Consider the following 22,235-nt stretch of genomic DNA (forward strand, 5'->3'; position numbering starts at 1 on the left):
TCTACGCATTTCCAAAGGTTTCAGATTGATTGAAGAAGATTTCAAGAATGTTTCGAAGGGATTTTAGGGCGTTTCAAGAAGTTTAAGGCAGATTTAGGGGGTGTTCAAGGAATTTTGAGCCGGGATTCAAATAAAATAGGTAGTTTCACGAGATGTCAGAGAATTTTAAAGAACTTTTGGAAGTTTCTGATGTGTTTTCGGGGATTTCAGGAGGTTTCCAGGGGTTTTAGAAGGGGTGTCAAGACGATTTGTAAGTGGTTTTCATCCGTTTTAAGACGTTTCAATGGTTTTGGGGATTGGAGGCGAACATTTCGGAAGACTTGGCGAAAGAAGGACACCAGTTTGGAAGCGCAAGTGAGCTTCAAACGTGAAGCCTGAGCCAACGGTCTTATACCTGATATCTTCAAATAATTGTTTTCAAGAATCTTATTCTTTATACAGCGAGTGATCAATAGTTACGGTTGTAGATTCGATTACCTAAACTTCGGGGCATCATGGATACCCTTAGACATTTTAATGAGATCCTCATACTCCCCAAACCTGCGAAATAAACTCGCCTTAAACGTCCTTGAACTCTCCCCGACGCTTCTTTTCCGTAAATCCATTTTGAATCTAACCTGGTTACTCATGCTGTTATTCAGTCGCCTCGATCATCATTCCAATAACGAATGGTTTGCTTCACAAGGAGCAACAAAACCAATCGTCATCCGGTATCGGGATAGTAGCAACGTGATCAACGTAAGATGATCGAAAGGTGATGAGCACCTCTGAACGGTGCGGAGAACGTAACCACGGGAGACCTTGGCAACAGAAGAAACAGGAATAATCCTAAGTTTCTCAACCAGTGAAGCAGCTGATAAGTATAAACTGAACTCAACAAGATGGGCCCAGAAAAGTTGGCAACCCTTCACCACAAGTTAAGGTCTGGGAAACCAAACATCTACCAGAGAAGAGGAAGGAATGGGCAATATGTCCCATCAACAAGAATGTCGACCATTTTAAATGTGAGAACTTCCGAGCGATCACCATTTGGAATGCCACCTTCAAAGGGTTCGTTCAAATATTACGTAACGCTAAGAGGGGATGGGAGAAGGTCTAGCGCTGTGTTACGCTTCATACATTTTTTTTTAAATTTCCCATACAAAATTTGTTATGTGGGTGAGGGAGGGGGTCCAAAATTGTCAAATTTTGCGTTACGTAGGGTAGTGGACGTATTTTGGCCCGGGCATGTATTTTGGCCCACATGGGAATTTTATTACATTTATCATTTAACCACTACAAAATCTTGGCAAATTATTGTTGGAAGTTGCAATAATAATTTGCCAAGATTTTCTACAGATTATATGATAAATGTAATGAAATTCCCAAGGTGGGCCAAAAAAAATGCCGTGGGCCAAAATACGTCGACTACCCTAATATTTGAATTAACCCAAAGTACTATGCAAGATCATCTTTCGGGGTCTGTCACCTAAAACGAATGAGTTCGTGGAAAGTAATCAAGCCGGCTTCATCAAAGGCCGATCGACTGCGGACCGGATTCATCGTACGACAAATCCTCCAGAAATGTCGTGAATACCAGGTTTCAACGCATCACTTGTGCATCGACTTCAAAGCGACTATGACCGCTACACAGAGCTATGAAAAATCGTGGACGAGAAGGTTTTCCTGGGAAGCTGACCATACTGATCAAAGCAGCTATGGGAAGTGCACGAAACTGCGTATATGGGTTTTGAAAGAGCTTTACAGTAATGAGCTCTAATGCCTGCTACTCAACATCACCCTGGAAGAAGTAACGCAACGAGCCGTGTTCAACAGCAAATAAATGTATGAATGTGTGAAATCTCCCCAGTATCCCCTGGACATGGAAGACATATATGAAAGAAAATATGAATCAGGAAGATAAAGCATAACAGCTATACTGTCGTTGGCGGCGCCTATGAAAGTCATCCATAAGAGGTGGTCTTTTATACTTTAAGTACCTAATTATCACATATTCGTATATTCCTCATTACCACACTTATTCACTCAACCTGGCACTTGGTTCCTTGAATGGCCATCAGGGGGGTCTGACGCCACAGGTAGAAGTTGAACTGGTTTACGTTGAGCCGCGAATAGATCCACGTCGGCAGGTTGTTCGATAGCACCCAGATGGCTCCGGAGACGTCCGCCTGTATAGTAAGGGCAATCCCAACAATAACCGAAGAAGAGCGCATATAAATAGCAAGTAAAAAGCATAGTAATTATATGGAGTGGTAAATTGCAACTCACATTCAGATCGGTTGGATAAATCATTCGTTCGTTATCGTGATGGATGATGTCATGGTTTTCGGCCGAGAAGTTGGACTGGCGTCGTTTGGGAATAAAGAGAAGGATTGATTAGCGCGAAGTTTTAATCCAGGCATGGTTTCAAGTAAATCTGGACACAACTCTGTAGCTAAAATTTTGGTAAGCCAAACAGGGTTTCTTATAGGAATTGCTCAAAGTGTTACCTTCAACCTTTCATCTATCTATTAATACTAAATTTTCTACAATGATAGGAGTTCAATCATATCACAGAGAAAACATATCCCGTCCAAATTTACTTTGTACCACCTTATCCTCTTACCTGCGTATTCCAGCAACCGATCGAATTTCGATTCACCTCGGCATAGAACAGAACCTGTGACTCCCCGTCGAAATGATGCATGGTCGATTGGGCATTCGGGCCACGATCGCCTATCGTCTGGAAAAGGTTTTCATACCCTCCGTTCGTGGCTAGGGCCTCATTCTGCAGGACCTCCGTGAAGGTGATAAACTCCGTCGTGCTCACCATGGGGTGATAGTAAACCGGTTTGGACCGCGTAGCCAGATCCCGATTGCCGACGGTTATCGAGAAGATACCATCGTCCCAGTTGAAACGCTGACCGGCCACGTTGAAGGCCGCTCGCTGGGGATCGTGCTGGAACGAGCTGTGCCGGAAGGACCACATCCGATTCGCTTCGAAGCTGTACACGTAGATGGCCCCTTGCACCAGGTCCGGAATGTAGGCGTACGACTTCTCGCAATCGGTGCCATCTGCGTCGACGACAAGACTGGCCATTCCCACCCCCTGCTGGACAATGGACTCAGGGATCTCGAAGGTTCGGATTTTCCTGTCGCGGGTCAGATCGATTATCCACAGTTGGGGACGCTGAACTTGCATGGCGTTGTCTGGGTACTCGAGCATTCCCGTGTCGACAAACCACAATCGCTGACATACGTCGACGGTTGTTCGGTACACGGAAACCAAGCGTTTTAGATCACCGTGATAGTCGCTCTAGGATTCAAGATGAATTGTATTAGTAATTTTGTTGACTTTGTAGATGACGATTATTTCAAATCAAGCAGTGTAATTTATGTCGTTCTTCACGAAGAGACCAAAACATGTAAAAACAAACAGTGTATATACAGCAAAGAAAGGATTCAATACAAATTTTAAGAGATTCTCGTTGGATTAGCCGCCAATTTTCGTGAGGTGAGCAGGGTCTCCTGAAATTCCCCTGAAATCCCCTGGAAATTCTTCCTAGGATTCTTCCAAAAGCTTTCCTGGGATTTCATTTGAAGTTCCCTCTGGCATTTATTCTGGGAATCTTTATGGTAGTCATCCAAGTTCTACAGGAACCCTAGTTGAACACTCCCAACACTGTTTTAGTTCTGAAATTCCAACAGCAGTTTTTATCTGGTATACCTGCAGGAGTTTCTTCAGGAGCTTCGATCTTGCCTTATCCGAATTTTTTATTCTGGATTCTCTTTAAAATCGCCTATAGAAAATTTCCACGATTTCTTACTGTGTTTCCTTCTTGGAGTTCCTTCTGGAAAACTTTAAGAGTTCCTTATGTGAATCCTACACGAGTTTCTTTTGGGAATTCTCTAGAGGTTCTTTCTGGGTATCATCCAAGAGTATCATCTCAAAATCCTTCTGAAGAATCTTCTCCAGAAGTTCTGTCTCGAAGCCCTCCTGATGTTTTTGCTGGAAATTTACCAGGAATCGAGGAAATTTTCTTTGAATGCTTCAGAGAAATGTTCCAGGAATTCCTTAGGCAAATCCTTTAGAAGTTTCTTTGGAGGTGTTCCTTATGTGAATTCTCCAGGAGGGAGTTCTTCCTAGAAATGCTCCAGAAGTTCCTTCAAGGATTGTTATTGTTATTGTTATTTATTTTTAACTAAAAATTTTAAAAGAGGGAAAAGCCCCTTTGAGTGATTTCCTCATCTACGAAATCTTTCTCAAAAAGGCATAAAACCTCTTTTATCTTTTCGAAAATCATTATAAAATAAACTTAAAACTAAAGGCTCCTCCGGAAAAGTATCCATAATCGAGCCGTGGTCTTGATGCGGATTTGTCAAGGGATGAACCAAGGTAATCTGACTACGACGAAGGAATTTTGAACATCAAGGACAGAAATCGGACACAGTTCTTGAAAACTGAAAAGGAAAAAATTTAAAGAGTATCAAACAGCATAACCAATTTCAATAAAATATCTGAAAAGAATTTTCATTATGACTGAAGATTTACAACCTAAAATATCTCTAACAGATACAGGTAAAGAAACTAAACTTTTAAATCTATCAATCAAGTTTTTTCTGGGTAATGTATAATGAACACAATGAAAGTTCCTTCAAGGAGTCCTTCAGGAGTTCTAGGAGAATCATCTGGATTGAATTCCTGGATTTAACTGATGTAGGAATTCCTATAGAATAGAAGCTTCTGAAGGATTTCTTGGAGAAATGCCCAAAAATCTATAAATGAATCTGGAGGAAACCACAGAAGGCACCTGTGGTGCAATCCCCAAATAAGAAACTTCTTTGAGGAACTCCCAGATGAAGTTTCTGAAGAACCCCCAGCAGAAAATCCTGAAGGAATCCAAGAGATTCTAGAGTAATCTACATATGGAATTCCTTACGGATTCTCCAGATAAATTTTCTGTACAAGAATGCCCAGATGACATTCGTGGTGTAACCGCGAACAATAGTGTAAGCCTAGGCAGCAGTGTTACGATAGACGGGGACACTTTCGAGGTGATGGAAGACTTCGTGTACTCCTGTAGGATTTTTTGGAGGATTCCTGGAAGAATTCTTGGAGAAATTTCTTGAGGAATTATTGGTGGAATTCCTGAAGGAATTCTTGGGGGGAATTCTTGAAGATATTATAACAGGAATTCCTGAAGAACTTCTTGGTGGAATTCCAGGAAGAATTTATCAAGCAATTCCTGACACAGTTACTGAAGTAGTTCCTAAATGAGTTTCTTGAGTAATTTTGGGACGAATTTAGCCGTAATTCCTTAAGAACTTCTGGAGGAATTTCTGAGGACGTCTCTGAAGGAATTCTCGTACGAATTCTTAGAGTAATCTCAGGAGTATTTTCTTGTAGAATTACTAAAGGTTTCCTGAAGGATCCTGGAGGTATTCATGGAGAAATTACTGGAGGAACTCTTGAAATTTCCTTAAAAATCCATAGAGGATTTCGTGAAGTAATTTCTGTTGAAATTCTTTGAAAAATTTCTTCACGAATTCCTGGTGGAATTTCTGGAGAAATGCCTGAAAGTAATCTCGGATGAATCTCTTGAGTAATTTTTGGAAGAATTTCTGGACGATAACCTGTGGATTACTGGAGTACCGTAGACTATGTTCTGTGAGGATTCATCGTGTATAAAATTTGGTATAGGATGTTGGATTTGTGACACAAACTTCGGAGTACTTTGGAGGCCTTAGAATAGCTCTGGGATCAAAACTTCAACAGACTATGATGGGTAGTAATACATTGCATGTCAAGGAGCAGGGAAAACTATTGATGATTAGCAAAAAGATGAAATTTGAGGAAAAACATGTAGATTCCATGAAAAATACAAAAAAGCCACGGATTTTTGGCTACCAGCAAAAGGGGGAGGTACCATGCATTTCTTGGCACAACTATTCCCCTTGACTATAAAAAAAATCCAGGGTAAAATGTTAAAAAACAAAGAAATTCTTTGAAGAATTCCTGAAGAAACTCTTGGAGGAATTCCTGGATGAATGTTTGGAGAATTTCCAGGGCTGTTACAAAACTGTCGATTTGGAAACCGCAAAATCCGCGCCAAGCCATTTGAAATCCGCGCCGAGGTCATCAAATCCGCGCCAGTACAAAAACATATGATTTTGATGACTCAAGCTCATAAAAAGCCTGATTTTTTCAACTTTTCGAGCATGTTTTTTGTTGCACTCCTGATGAAGATCATTTCTAATGTTAAAACCGATTTTAACTATTATTAATCCATGCATCTTCCACATCAACCAAGAAATGTTGCAAACAGGTAAGTTTTTTTTTTAAACTGTAATAAAAAGTTTCGAATAAATAGTTCTTTGATTGCTGGTCAATCAGGGTGACTACTATTTTACGAGAATGGGATTTCCTGTTCCCTGAAACAGTTCCAAAAATGAAGAATTTTTTAAAATAATTATAACCAACATTATTGTAGAAATCCTGCTATAAAATCAGTAGTAAGTTTCAGAAGATCGTTCGAGAAAACTGAAAGAAAATTTTAGAAACATTTCATAGAAAATGTCAGGCAAATGTTCTCACCTTTGAGCAAAAGGTATGTAGAGAAGTATTAATTTATTAGAAATTTAAGATAAGAGTTTCTGCCCATACCACGACCTTGGAAATTCAGTAAAGATTTCAGCAAGAATGTCCTGCATAGGATTCCAAAAGCTTCATGTTTTCATGTAAAAAATCCTCCACAATTCTACCAAGAAACCCTTTATTAACTGTGCTTGCTACTCCCCTCTCAACGAATGCTCCGATTGGAAATCAAAGATAAATTTTACCATTACAACAGAAGTTTATTTTAAGGATAATTCTACCAGAGCTTTTAACAAAAATCGATTCGACAAAAGATCTTCAAGCAACAGAGTCAACTACAAGACCAATGATTTTCTATACAAGCTTCTTCTAATTCAATCAAAAGTTTATCCAGTGAGAAAGTTTATCCAAAATTTGCAAATTCCATAAAAAATAGATTTCAGAATTACCAAGAAACTCTAGGAATTTATGCAAAAATCTTGCCATGATTCAGTGTTTTTCAAACCTCAGACATTACTAAATAAGTTCCGTCCAAAAAATTCTATCCAAAAATTTAGCCGGGTTAAGACAGAAATGACTTCAAGAGGTTGACTACGAAATTCAGAAAAGGAACTTCTCTGTTTTCAAAAATTGAGCGTTTAGTGCAGTGCAACTTATTTAGCACTCCAAGCTAGCGATTAGTAACATCATTTTTACTCAATCACAAAATTCATAACTCCAATATGGAAATGTTCTTTATTTATTCTGATTGTGTTCAGCTACATGTCTACATATTTGATGTAAGTGCATTTGAAAACCATTTCCGCAAAAACCGCGCCGAAATTAGCAAAAACGCGCCAAATCCGCGCGAAACGCAAAAACCGCGAAAAACGCAAAATCCGCGCAACCTGTAACAGCCCTGAATTTCTTGGCCGAAGTCTATGAGGAATTCCTGGACAAATTGTTGGAAGAATACCTAGAAGGATTCTTTGAGGAACTCTTGGCAGAATTTTTAGAGAGAAATTTGGAGAAATTCTTGAAAAAAGTCCTGGTGGAATTCTTGATTACTTGAGGGAATCATGTAGGAATTTCTGGTAGAATACTTGGAAGAACTTCTGGAAGAATTTTCGAGGAATTTCTTGAAAAATTCCTGGAAGAATTCTTCCAGGAATACTTGGAGTTCTATGGACCTATAATCCGGAAAGGTTATTTGAGAAATTCTTGGTGAAAGTCTTGAAAGAATTGCTGACGGATTTTTTGGAGAAGCTAAACTGATAAAGTAAAGATATTCAGTAGAGCTTGTGGAGCTTGAAGGTCTTAATTCCAGAATAATTTGGATGACCCAGATCGCCAAGTGAATGTTGCTAAGTTATCGGAATTGCACTCTGAGACTCTAGGAGTAGTGAAATTATATTCGGTGAACATTCGCTACAATAAAAATGTCATAAGATTTACAGATATTGCAACCCATACTTCAAAATACATTGGGTCTATTTGAATACCAGTGGACACCCAAATAGCAACATATAAAGATACTCGCAATATTATGAGGTGCAACAGACACAATCGTGAAAGAATTAACCGAAAGAGTGAACAGAAACAAAAGTGGAGCATGTAGAACTTGAAGGTTTTAATTCAAAATAGTTTGGAAAGCATTCCAGCAAAGTATTCCCCATGAATGTACCAAAAGCATTATAGTTGTGCACTGAGGCTCCATCAGCAGTCCCATATACGTAACCAATGAATATTTTGACAAAAAATTTAGAGATCCTGTATGACAATGACCTCCTTATTGTATCCTAATCCAAGAAAGTTTGATTCATTAGAATTTTTTCATTAAAAATCATCAAATACCGCAAAAAAATGGAATTTCGCATTTTTTATGGGTGATACTGTACATCACACGAATATTAAAGCATGATACAGTATGTAAATATCATAACCCAAACTTCAAAGTGTTTTGGAGGCCATTTGTATTTCACGGAATGTCCAACTACCACAATATCGAGTTGTTCGTAGCATTGCGAGGTCTAATGGACATCAACGTGATAAAATTTCATGAACAGTTATAGATCTTATGAAAACGAATTCCATAGTAGTTTGGATGACCTAGATCACTCAATTCATGTACCATGAATATTCTAGGAGTACTTTGAGGCTTTCTGAGTACCGTAGACTATGTTCTGTGAGGATTCATCGTGTATAAAATTTGGTATAGGCAGGCATGGAATCCTCCTCAGAGCAAAACAAGAGAACAAAAAATCTGCTCCGCGCTCCCGCATTCAAAGCTAGAGCGTTTTCTCTCGTTTTGTTTTAGCTTCCTGCTTGTAGCTTGTGACTCCGAAAAACGTGTGGATTGATTGCTCAAAGAAGTGCGTTTCCTCAAAATTGAGGCACTTTGTGTACGCCGGGAGTAAACATGAATATGTTTGTGATAACAAATCATTTATTAACAATTGCACAAGTATTTATATGTGCAATTATGACATACCACCCGATCGGCGAGCTCATACTGCGAACAACGCCATAAAAATACTCCACCAACTTACCGGGTTCCTCAAAAATGAGGCACAAAAAAGTTACACTTTGTGTTGATTCAAGTGGCTCGAAGTTTCTCTTTGTCTCGCTCCCGTTCTCTCTTTGTGCATCGCTCCCGCACAAACGACTTCGGTAGGAACGCACAAAGATAAAGAGAGCAAAAACGTTCATTTGAGGCACATTGTGGGAGCAAATAACAAGCCTGGGTATAGGATGTTGGATTTGTGACACAAACTTCGGAGTACTTTGGAGGCCTTAGAATAGCTCAGGGATCAAAACTTCAACAGACTATGATGGGTAGTAATACATTGCATGTCAAGGAGCAGGGAAAACTCTTGATGATTAGCAAAAAGATGAAATTTGAGGAAAAACATGTAGAATTCATGAAACATACAAAAAAGCCACGTATTTTTGGCTACCAGCAAAAGGGGGAGGTACCATGCATTTCTTGGCACAACTATTCCCCTTGACTATAAACAAAATCCAGGGTAAAATGTTAAAAAACAAAGAAATTCTTTGAAGAATTCCTGAAGAAACTCTTGGAGGAATTCCTGGATGAATGTTTGGAGAATTTCTTGGCCGAAGTCTATGAGGAATTCCTGGACAAATTGTTGGAAGAATACCTAGAAGGATTCTTTGAGGAATTCTTGGCAGAATTTTTAGAGAGAAATTCGGAGAAATTCTTGGAAAAAATCCTGGTGGAATTATTGATTACTTGAGGGAATCTTGTAGGAATTTCTGGTAGAATACTTGGAAGCACTCCTGGAAGAATTTTCGAGGAATTTCTTGAAAAATTCCTGGAAGAATTCTTCCAGGAATACTTGGAGTTCTATGGACCTATAATCCGGAAAGGTTATTTGAGAAATTCTTGGCGAAAGTCTTGAAAGAATTGCTGACGGATTTTTTGGAGAAGCTAAACTGATAAAGTAAAGATATTCAGTAGAGCTTGTGGAGCTTGAAGGTCTTAATTCCAGAATAATTTGGATGACCCAGATCACCAAGTGAATGTTGCTAAGTTATCGGAATTGCACTCTGAAGCTCTAGGAGTAGTGAAATTATATTCGGTGAACATTCGCTACAATAAAAATGTCATAAGATTTACAGATATTGCAACCCATACTTCAAAATACATTGGGTCTATTTGAATACCAGTGGACACCCAAATAGCAACATATAAAGATACTCGCAATATTATGAGGTGCAACAGACACAATCTTGAAATAATTAACCGAAAGAGTGAACAGAAACAAGAGTAGAGCATGTAGAACTTGAAGGTCCTAATTCCAAATAGTTTGAAAATCATTCCAGGAAAGTATTCCTGTATCAAAAGCATTATAGTTGTGCACTGAGGCTCCACCAGCAGTATAGACTACATCACACGAATATTATTTGCAATTAAAGCATGATACAGTATGTAGATATCATAACCTAAACTTCAAAGTGTTTTGGAGGCCATTTGTATTTCACGGAATACCCAACGACCACAATATCGAGTTGCTCGTAGCATTGCGAGGTCTAATGGACATCAACGTGATAAAATTTCATGAACAGAGTGAACACAAATGATGGTAGAAGTTGTAGATCTAAAGAAACTGAATTCCAGAGTAGTTTGGATGACCTAGATCACCCAATTCATGCACCATGAATATTCTAGGAGTGCTTTGAGGCTTTCTGAGTACCGTAGACTATGTTCTGTGAGGATTCATCGTGTATAAAATTTGGTATAGGATGTTGGATTTGTGACACAAACTTCGGAGTACTTTGGAGGCCTTAGAATAGCTCTGGGATCAAAACTTAAACAGACTATGATGGGTAGTAATACATTGCATGTCAAGGAGCAGGGAAAACTATTGATGATTAGCAAAAAGATGAAATTTGAGGAAAAACATGTAGAATTCATGAAAAATACAAAAAAGCCACGTATTTTTGGCTACCATCAAAAGGGGGAGGTACCATGCATTTCTTGGCACAACTATTCCCCTTGACTATAAAAAAAAATCCAGGGTAAAATGTTAAAAAAACAAAGAAATTCTATGAAGAATTCCTGAAGAAACTCTTGGAGGAATTCCTGGATGAATGTTTGGAGAATTTCTTGTCCGAAGTCTATGAGGAATTCCTGGACAAATCGTTGGAAGAATACCTAGAAGGATTCTTTGAGGAATTCTTGGCAGAATTTTTAGAGAGAAATTCGGTGAAATTCTTGAAAAAAATCCTGGTGGAATTCTTGATTACTTGAGGGAATCTTGTAGAAATTTCTGGTAGAATACTTGGAAGAACTCACCAAGTGAATGTTGCTAAGTTATCGGAATTGCACTCTGAGGCTCTAGGAGTAGTGAAATTATATTCGGTGAACATTCGCTACAATAAAAAAGTCATAAGATTTACAGATATTGCAACCCATACTTCAAAATACATTGGGTCTATTTGAATACCAGTGGACACCCAAATAGCAACATATAAAGATATTCGCAATATTATGAGGTGCAACAGACACAATCGTGAAAGAATTAACCGAAAGATTGAACAGAAACAAAAGTAGAGCATGTAGAACTTGAAGTTCCTTATTCCAAATAATTTGAAAATCATTCCAGGAAAGTATTCCTGTATCAAAAGCATTATAGTTGTGCAATGAGGCTCCATCAGCAGTATAGACTACATCACACGAATATTATTTACAATTTAAGCATGATACAGTATGTAAATATCATAACCCAAACTTCAAAGTGTTTTGGAGGCCATTTGTATTTCACGGAATGCCCAACGACCACAATATCGAGTTGCTCGTAGCATTGCGAGGTCTAATGGACATCAACGTGATAAAATTTCATGAACAGAATGAACACAAATGATGGTAGAAGTTGTAGATCTTAAGAAACTGACTTCCAGAGTAGTTTGGATGACCTAGATCACCCAATTCATACCATGAATATTCTGGAGTGCTTTGAGGCTTTCTGAGTACCGTAGACTATGTTCTGTGAGGATTCATCGTGTATAAAATTTGGTATAGGATGTTGGATTTGTGACACAAACTTAGGAGTACTTTGAAGGCCTTAGAATAGCTCAGGGATCAAAACTTCAACAGACTATGATGGGTAGTAATACATTGCATGTCAAAGAGCAGGGAAAACTATTGATGATTAGCAAAAAGATGAAATTTGAGGAAAAACATGTAGAACTCATGAAAAATACAAAAAAGTCCCGCATTTTCGGCTACCAGCAAAAGGGGGAAGGTACCATGCATTTCTTAGCACAACTATTCCCCTTGACTATAAAAAAATCCAGGGTAAATTATTTATAAACAAAAAAGATATTGCATTTCTGCCAAAAGTAGATCGTCCCGGGGTTTACGGGTTTCAAGGCGTCCCAAGACGTTTCAAAGAATTTTCAATGTTTCAAGTTTCAATGCATTATAAGGCGTTTAAGGGCATTTCATGTGGTGTCTGGGCATTTCATGGGTATGAAAGTAGATTCCGGAAGTTCAGGAAGCTTTCAGGGAGGTTTCAGGGTTGTCTCAGCGGGGTTTCAAGGCGTACCAGAGCGTTTCAAGATGACTCAGGATGTTTTAGGAGGCTTTCAATGGAGTTCCAGAAGGATTTAAAGGCATTTCAGGTGGTTTCATGGGGAACGCGTCTGAAACCTCCTGAAAGACGCCGAAATCCAATGGTGAGCCCAGAAAACCACAGAAGCCGAATGTAACCTGCCTGAATTCCCTTGGAATGTCCACGACACTTCCTGAAACCTCTTAGCACGCCCCTGAAGCAGCCTTAAATTCCCTGATATCCCCTGGAATATCCCTGAAATCCTCTGGATTAACACTGAAACCTCTTGAGATTCACTGGAACGCTTCTGAAACTCCCTGGAATGCACTTGAAACCATCTGAAATCCCCTGAACGCCCCTGCAACCCCTTAAGACACGGTAACATCCATTGAACTCTCCGGAAATCTCCTTAAATCTCTTGGAACGCCTTTGCAACCCCCTGAAACACTCCTGGAACTCTTCTGAAAGTGCTTGAAAAACATTGGAACGCATGACCGCTCCCTGAGAACCCATGAAACACACCTAGAATGCGCTGAAAACCCCCCGGAACATGTCGGGTACGCTCTGAATCCCCCTGAAACACGCCTGATACTTACTTACCTTCAGTCCTGAGCACCCACGATGCTCTTTGATAACCCTCGTGGAATACCTTCAAAACCCCAAAAATCTCCTAAAACACCAAGAATTCCTTTAAAAAAAACCCTAGAACTCTACTGAAACCCCCTGGAACACTTTTGAACCCCCCTCTGAAACTCTAGAAACACCACTGAAATCTCCTGGAATGCACCTAAAACCCCTTGCAAGCCCCTGGATAGCCTCTGAAGCCCCATGATATGCCCCTGAAGCGCTCCTGAAACGTCTTGAAAATCGCACTGGATGATTGCACCGGCTTTGACCAGTTTTAGGGAATTCATTATCAAAAAAATAAACAATAAACCTACACTCAGCTAAATAGATTTAAAATTTTCAAAAGTTTTAACTTATGATACGGCCTTTAAATAACTCATAAAAATTAGAATGAATTTCATAAGGCCGCTCTATGACGCAGAATCGACTCGCAGCTTGGTTCATATACACATTTAGCAACATGGTGTCCTCAAGCGTCGATAGCCTTGGGGATTAAAAGCGAGCCCAGTGATTTCGACGTTCATGGATCGATTCCAGTCTGTATTATTTTAAGATTATTTTTAACTCTTAAGTCTATCTGTCTATCTGAAATCAGTCATAACCAGCACGATCAATTTTCATAGGGTACTCTTGGGCATCTATACTTTTCAATTATGGCTAAAATTCACAAGGTACTTTGATATATTTCGTAGTTTACTTCACTGTTTATACACACACTGTCAATAAATATGTCAAATGAAAGGTTTGGGCGCCAATTCAACAGAAATGCATTGGAACCCTATAAATGCGCACCGTCCCATGTTGGGCGCCAATGCAACTAAAAATATTGGAACCCTACAAATGTTTATTTTATTTTCCGTATCGGGCCCCAAGTTTGGGCACTTAGATACGAAAAATAAAATGTAACATAAATAAAACAATGATACAGATGAAATTATGCTGAACATTACAAATGCGTGAGGTGCTCCACGTTGGGTGCACGGATAATAAAATGAAGCATTACAAATGTACAAAACACAAACAGACAACACATACTAACAACTTGCAACACAAAAAATAATTTGTGCCCCGTTACCCAAATGGATAACGAAGTCTCAATCTCAGGATGACTTTTTGTTGCTTGTTTTGTGTCTCTGTTGTCCAACAATTTTCTTCTCTGTCAATAGCAGATTCCAAGTTGTTGAACCTAAAAACTTCAAGTTATCTTCAATCCAGTACATCTTAGGTAAGTCTAAATTTGATCGATTTTCAACTGTTTGATTTGAAAATACTTCCTTAATAGATTTTAAACATAGTAATAGTTTGTGCAAAACTCACATGCAGCTGATTGATGCGTAACTCCGGATAGGCCGTCAGCTTTGGACTCTTGTTATCTCCTTGCTTGTTGATATCGATCACGTTCAAGGTCGACGGTATTCCGGGGCGCCTTCGAGGAACGGCAATAAAAACACGCCCTTTATGATGGCTAGCTCCCATCGGGATGTTATTATAGCTGACGAAGGACTCGTTACTGGTGCGAATGGACGTTTTGACCGGTCCAGTGAAAGTTATGTCTCCGGATTCTAAGGATGTGTGCCATTTTAGTAGTTTTCACTTTTAACAGAAAACGGTTGAACTACTCACCAGCCTGTGTAGAAGTATATTCTAGCTGTTTCCATTTGAAGACGAGATCAAACTTTTCTCCATTGATCAATTTGAGAATTAAGACCAAAACGATGATTGTGCCCGGCAGTCTTGCCATTGTTTCTCAAGGGAAATTATATAACTAAACAAGACTATCGCCGATCTTCAGTTCAATCTCAACAAATAAACACTGATGCACACGCCCTCTTCAAACAAAAAACACTAATCACGTTTTAACACTATCATGAAGCTCACTCACTGTTTTTTTTGCAATAATGACGCCCTAACTAATCAAACACCGGTTGCCACAGAAATTGATTGCAAACTCGTTAATCGACGGACGTCTCCCGCTGAACTAAGCGGATTCTTCTTTACGTTCGCAGATTATAAGGACTCTCTTGATGCGCAAGGGACGGTTGTATAAGGAGGAGAGGTACTATACTATGTGTGCTTTTTCCCAGGTGAACAGGTAAAATCCATTAATTGCAGGGAATCACATCGACGGCAGAGGAAGAGATGCTGTGATTATAGTTTGCGTTTTCTACATCCCAATCATAAGCGGTTGTTAAAAAGATGCTATACAATCGTTGAGTAATGTATCTTAGGCTCAAAACATATGTTTATTCAATTTACAAAAATTGGACCCCTTTAACATTTTTCTAAATAATGATAATGCTAAGAATTCTACTTCAATTTGATTATTTTTTCCTTAAATAGAATAATTTCACCCTTGAACTTGAATATAGAATAGCAAATATATGCATTATTTTGTTTGCTTCCTTTAAAGCCAAAGCTGCTTCTCTGCTTCGATGTCTATGAGAATTTCTACATCAGAGCTTTCCTTGCCAATTAACCCGCGACGACCTGAGTCAGCGCATATAAATTAAAAATCTCACCGTTCAGCGAATAGTTTACAGAATTGAATAGTTTTTACAGTATACTCGTATACATGTCTAGTTGGTTAAAGTTGGCAACACAGACAACCAGAAGTCGCATTGGCATTCACGCAGTACATCGTATGAAGTACTACTACATATTCAAGTTACCATCGCATATATGAATGGCGGAGTCATATCGTGTGATATTAGTTTTTTTATGGGTTTGATGTATCTGGTAAAGTCGTATAATAATACAAAATAACTTGTATATAATCTGGCTATATCTTAGTAAATGATATTCTGATGTTTTATGCGAGCGAATTCGCAAAGTGCCAAATGAGTTCTCATATTCGTGTACGGCGATTACTATACGACTTCACTTGGTACTTACTATTATGCGAAATAAACTTGCATTGGCGAACGAGAGTAATTCCTGCAATATTTTTTTTTTTCTGCAAAAATCCTATAATCACTCCAGGAATTTCTCCAAAATTAGCATGTGGTTCCTCCATGGATTTCTTCAATGACTCTTCCAGCAAATATTTCAGAGAGAATTCAATTGAGATGAAGGCTCTGTTTCAGTTGAAGCGTTATTGCAAGCAGAAAATCATCACAAAATGAACAACCTTTGTGTTCTACATGCAAATTCCTAGAAAAAGTTTTTAAAACAAAAACTATGTTAGGGATCGTCCACAAAAACAAAAAGAGCAAATTAGGAAATAGTTCATTCGGTACATTTTCCAAAAATACATTTTTCTACAACTTTATAGACGATACCAGTACAACACTATCTTCATTCATGAAGATATCAATTTTAGTGTATAGAACAACTTCTTCCAATTATTATTCCAATTCCAACGATTATTCAATTATTCCGATTATTCCAACGCCAATCCAGAGAAGGCGGGTTCGATTCCCGTTCTGGTCGGGAAAATTTTCTCGACTCCCTGGGCATAGTGTATCATTGTCCTTGCCTCACAATGTACAAATTCATGCAATGGCAGGCAAAGAAAGCCCTTCAATTAATAACTGTGGAAGTGCTCAAACGATCAAAAAACGATCAAATCTGACTATACATGTCAATGGTTGCTACATACTCCGTTATTGATCTGAGCTGGTACCAATTGCACTGAGATCCAAATGAATAAGGGCTGGGACACTCCACTTATTCTCAAAGTGCAATTCTAGCAGCTCATACATTTTGGATCAATACCGGCGCCGGCCACGTCCGGGAAGGGAAAGGAATGTTAGTGTGCTGGTTGTTGCTACTAAAGACCGAGATCACCTCTGCATCCCCACATCCAGCACGGACTGGGGTATTTGTTAGACGGAAAGGATGGGAGATCTGGGAGTCACCGTTGGGTCGGCGATGCGATCCATGGATAAGCACGCTTTGGTTGCATAACTTGTAGGCGTTATATACACTGTGCTGTGGAGGGAAACGACTTTTTCAAATCGTTTCTGGTTCTAGCGATGGCTATGAACATATGAATATACATGAGTTGTATATGTAGAGAACAGAGAGAGAGATAGAGAGAGAGAGAGAGAGAGATAGAGAGAGAAAGTGGATAGAAAGATACAAAGTAGGATGAAAAGGGACGGGCCAGGGATTGAACCCATGACCTTCTGCATACGAATCAGAAGCGGTAGCCACTAGACCACAAAGCCCGTCATTAATAACTGTGGAACTGCTCAAAGAACACTAAGTTGAAGAGAGGTAGACCAAGTTCCAGTGAGAACGTCGAGCCATAAAGAATAGAGTGGAATAGAACAACTTCTTCCAAGACAACATATCGTTAAAGTCAGTATGAGAGACCGCAAAAAATGGATTACAGATTGGAACCCCAGACTACAGTATCAAGTAGGTTTTGTCCGGTGGCCACATCCAGTAGTTCCTAGATGGTCTGAAACTTATAATACATCCTCAGTCGATGGGTCGTTTGATGTGAAATTTCGCGACGAGGCAATGCTATTTAGTAGCATAATTTGAAAAGCATATAAATGATTGGAATTTTAAGAAAAAGTCTTCAACAAGCTGTAACTTTTTTCATTCAAACATACAGGGTGTTAGGTTCCTGAGTGCAAACCTTTTAAAGGGTGATAGAGGACCATAAATGGTGAAAAAAAATGTTCTACGCATATGGTCAAATCTCAACCGTTACGTAGTTATTGAACTCCCCATGTTTTTGACTCTTATTGCCTTAACTAGCTATAGCTTGAAAATGGTCAAACTTTTCGCAGTTTTTTTCACCCTTATTCGAAAGATTATTGAATTTTCTATCAAATGGCATCATTGAACCTATTGGTTCAGTTAAATAACTAAGTTTTCTATAGCAAAAAGCTCAAAAGTAGTGTGTTTCAATTTGTTTTTGTCAATTATCTTTGAAAAATGCGTAATAATTTCAAATTCTTTCTTTGGCGAAGTTGTGGCTCCTGTTCCACTCTACAGTTCGTTCTTTGACATCAAGCTTCTATCTCTCATCGTTTTCTTGCAATTTCGATTTAAACGTCGCATTTTAGAGCATAAATTTGAAATCGTCATGGCAAGCACTTTTTCAATAATTCAATAATTCTTCGAATAAGGGTAAAAAAATGCGATAGGTTTGACCATTTTAAAGTTAACTGGCTATAACAACCACCCAATAACAATAAGCGTCAAAAACATGGGGCGTTCAATAACTACGAAACGGTTGAGATTTGACCATATGCGTAGAACATTTTTTTCACCATTTATGGTCCTCTATCACCCTTTAAAAAGTTTGCACTCGTGAACCTAACACCCTGTATATTAGTTGAGTCAAATGTTTTCCAAAGAGTTATACAGATATTAGTCATAAATGTACAAAATATCATTTCATTCGGTTCACTTAATCCTGAGATATACCAGTTTAAAAACGGCTGTAAAATAAGAAACATATTACTAGAAATATTCTAACTTTGAGTTGACTTAACCGATCAAGCCCAGAATTGTTTCAATTATAGTTAACTAGTTGAGGAAATAGAAGTCGAAATTTGTGAATGTTTCCACAACTTTATAAAAAGTTACAGCTTATTGAAAGTTTTCTAGTTTATAATAGAAATTCGCATGCTTTTGCAAATAATCTCGTGAAGATTCTCCCTGAAATCTCATGGAGATTATCCTTGACCTTGGAATCTTGTAGAGATTCCCACGAAATCTTGAGGAGATTCCCCTCGGAATCTTTTAGGAATTCCCTCTCCGCAAATTCAGCGAGATACCCCCGGAAATCTCGTGGAACCTAGGGATCCCTAGATCGATCTCCCTCTGAAATCTCGTGAAGATTCCCCTCAGAATTTCTGGAAAATTGCTCTGGAATCTCGTGGAGATTCCCCTTTGAATCTCGTAACGAATATTCTTGAAACGTTGTGGCGATTCCCCCTAGAATTTCGAAGATATTCTGAAATCTCGTGGAGATTCCCGCTAAAATCTTGTGGAGGTTCCAGCTGAAATTTCGTGAAGATTACCCCTGGAATTCTGTAAAAAATATCCATGGAATATCCTAGAGATTCCCCCTGGAATTTCGTGGAGATTTCCCTAGAATCATGGAGATTCCAGGGAATCCATGCCCAAGTAACAGTTTCTATTTAGTCCAATAGACTAGAAGAGGCTTTCAGAGCCACCATAAAACTAAAATAAAAGGTGTCAGGTTTTATGACGATTCGAAAAACCTCTACGCCCTGTCGAGATGGTTCCACTTTCCTATGTAAAAATAAATTATTTAGTGTAGTGAAAACAGACACTGTCATATGTGTAGATCTGAAGAACTGATCCTTTGAGTAGTTTGATTAGTCTGAACTTAAAAAAAATTGGAATTGTTTATGACACATTCTACCGTGACGTTACAGCGTTTTCTGATGAAAACTTACTGTTCAACAGTATGATTATTGGAAATTTTACAAGGAATCCGAGTATGCAAAAATATTTGAGGGCAAACTTGCTATTTGGTGAAAACATTCGCGAAATGATGCGATTCGTTTTCGACAACGAATACGTTTTCACCCTTCCTCGCTTTATCAAACCGACCTCCCGTACGAATAGCACACGAATAGACTCGACTCTGATCAGCATTGTTGGCTGCTCCATTTCGCCGTTGAGCTGTTGCGTTCCAGCCAAGCCTATCTTTTCATCGCTTTCGATGCTTTTCGATCAGCTTATCGCGATGCATCGTAGGCTGGAAACGTTATTGGTGTGGTGTCGGTACATGCGAACGTTGTTTCTGTGTGCGTGTCGAGCGTTCGTACCGTAGCTTCTAAAACCAACCCATTCGGTGTTGTTCGGCTGTTCGGGCGAGCATGTGGCGCCGTGGCGGCACTGACAGATATGTGCAAAATCGTTTGTAAGTTACATCATGTTCGTTTTGCCACTTCTTTGCCTCTGGTCATCGCTGAGCAGTGTACACTCAGCGAAGTAACCTACCGAAATTCATTAAAATACCTTATGAAATTTAACCATAACTGTAAAGTATGGATGCTATAAGAATACCTTATGAAAATTGAACATGCTTATTATGACCTAATTACATAAGATAAACTTATGAAAAGTGCAGAAAAATCGTAAAATGATGCAGATTGGAATCGATCCATGAACGTCGAGATCACTGAGCTCGTGCCCAACTCATGCGGTTATCGACGCTTGAGAATATTGTCTTGCTAAATGTGTATAAAAACCAAACAGTGAGTCGATTCTGCGTCATATACCGACCTTATGAAATTCAATCTAGTCGTTATGAATTGTTTAAAGGGCATTTCATAAGTTAGACCTTATGATAATCTTAGGTTTATTTGCCTGAGTGTACAGTTCAATCGCATGCGATAAAAATACAATTGATAAGTTGATTGAGCATTCGTGAGGTGATAATTTGCATCATTGTTTGAAACAAAACTTTCTTCCATAGCAGTAAAAAGTATTTCATTGCTCCCACGCAATCCGAAAAGAGGAACAATTTCTCTGTGAAGTGGTATCTGTGAATTACATGAAAGATATAAAATACGATCACGAACAAACAGACGTGACTCTTGCAAGAAAGTAATTGATTTTCATGAACGTAATCGTTCAAAAATGTTTTGATCATGATATCATGATTTTTGATCTTTGGTGTCTTCGGCAAAGTTTTCGTATAAAATAAGTCCTAATTTATGAAAACAACAGTTTTGTGATCAATCCCCCTAGAAGTGAGAAACGATTTCTATCATTTTAATTTATGAACTAAAAAAATATGTATGTTCAGAGAAGTTGCAGACAATTTTACTAGGAACAACTTTGCCGAAGATACAAAATTTCTATCTTTTGATTGGTATGTACATTTGAGTACCACTAAAAATCAGTTTTTTGCTTATAATTTTTTCTGTACATTTTTCACAATTTCCAAATGTTCTGGGAAATGTTTTGCCTTACTAAACCGCGTAACTTTCTCTAAGTATAAAGATTATTAAACCCGTTTTTTTTATTTCGTCATTAGGGTGGCCAATTTGGTGATTGTAAAAATAAAGATTTTCTTGCTTGAAAGCTGTTGAATTCTAGTTTCCAGCAAAAAATACGTTGAGAGGGCCAAATAGTGTTTCTATGCAAATAATATCATATAATAATATAATTATCACGATTTTTTTTAAAGTGTTGCAACTTTTGAAACCGGAAACACCCGGAAGGTTTTCTTTCTGCATTTGAAAAAGGAACAATAGTTTTATCATACATTTAAAGAAGATTTCCCAGAAACAGCCGGAAAATCAACTCATTTCATTTTGAATGTACGGTAAAAGATTGTATGAAATATATTTTTCATTTTTTTTTTCATATATTTTATGGAAAACTTAACGTCAATTTGTTTGGTTTTCAAATAAACAGAATAACAACATTAACCTTCTTTAATAAACTGCATCGTTGAATTGTTTGAAAATCAATTTTATTCTCTTTGTACGTTCAAAACTTGAACGCGGTGTAAGAAAACGGCTAGCATTCTGCTTCACTAAACCTCTTCCGATAAGCGTAAACAAAACATTTGGACACTGCTTAGCTGTCAAACGATTACATGAAAACTACACTGGACCAAAACACAACGGAAACCCCAATTTGAGTTTTTCCACTAATGATCCGGTTTCGATATGATTCACTCCAATGTGCGATCGTGCTATTCTACATGAAGTTAGAAAGATTCTAGAAAAAGTAATATATATCCGATAGCCAATTTTGAGCTGTTATATCTCCGGACTCAATTAACCGAATGTAATGTTATGTAATGTAATGTAACACTTTGTGCGTTTATGACTTATATAATTAGCTTTGAAAAAAGTTTGACTAAACTTAATAAGAATAAAAATAACACCATTTTTTGAAAAGTAAAAATTTCGCCTGTCGGTTCTGGTTGCCGAGTTTCCAGAAGATTCACATAAATTCGGTTCCGGGTCATTTGGCTGAGCGTCATTTGGTCGGAAGGGTCATTAGGCCGAAATGCTGTTTGATCT

At 38.4% G+C, this 22,235-nt stretch overlaps 1 protein-coding gene across 1 annotated transcript; it reads right to left on the minus strand.

Annotated features, from left to right (window-relative positions):
- Positions 1-1,891: 1,891 nt before the first annotated feature.
- LOC109412586 (L-dopachrome tautomerase yellow-f-like) lies at positions 1,892-15,369 on the minus strand. The gene is made up of 5 exons (XM_019686211.3): positions 14,881-15,369; positions 14,575-14,819; positions 2,606-3,295; positions 2,269-2,343; positions 1,892-2,168 (listed from the first exon to the last, which is right to left on the minus strand). Exons 1-5 carry the CDS (start codon positions 14,996-14,998, stop codon positions 2,022-2,024), a joined length of 1,275 nt encoding a protein of 424 aa, XP_019541756.3. The 5' UTR covers positions 14,999-15,369; the 3' UTR covers positions 1,892-2,021.
- Between the last annotated feature and the right edge of the window lie 6,866 nt (positions 15,370-22,235).

This window comes from Aedes albopictus, chromosome 1 (assembly GCF_035046485.1).
Source record: "Aedes albopictus strain Foshan chromosome 1, AalbF5, whole genome shotgun sequence".
Taxonomy (NCBI): Eukaryota; Metazoa; Arthropoda; class Insecta; order Diptera; family Culicidae; genus Aedes; species Aedes albopictus.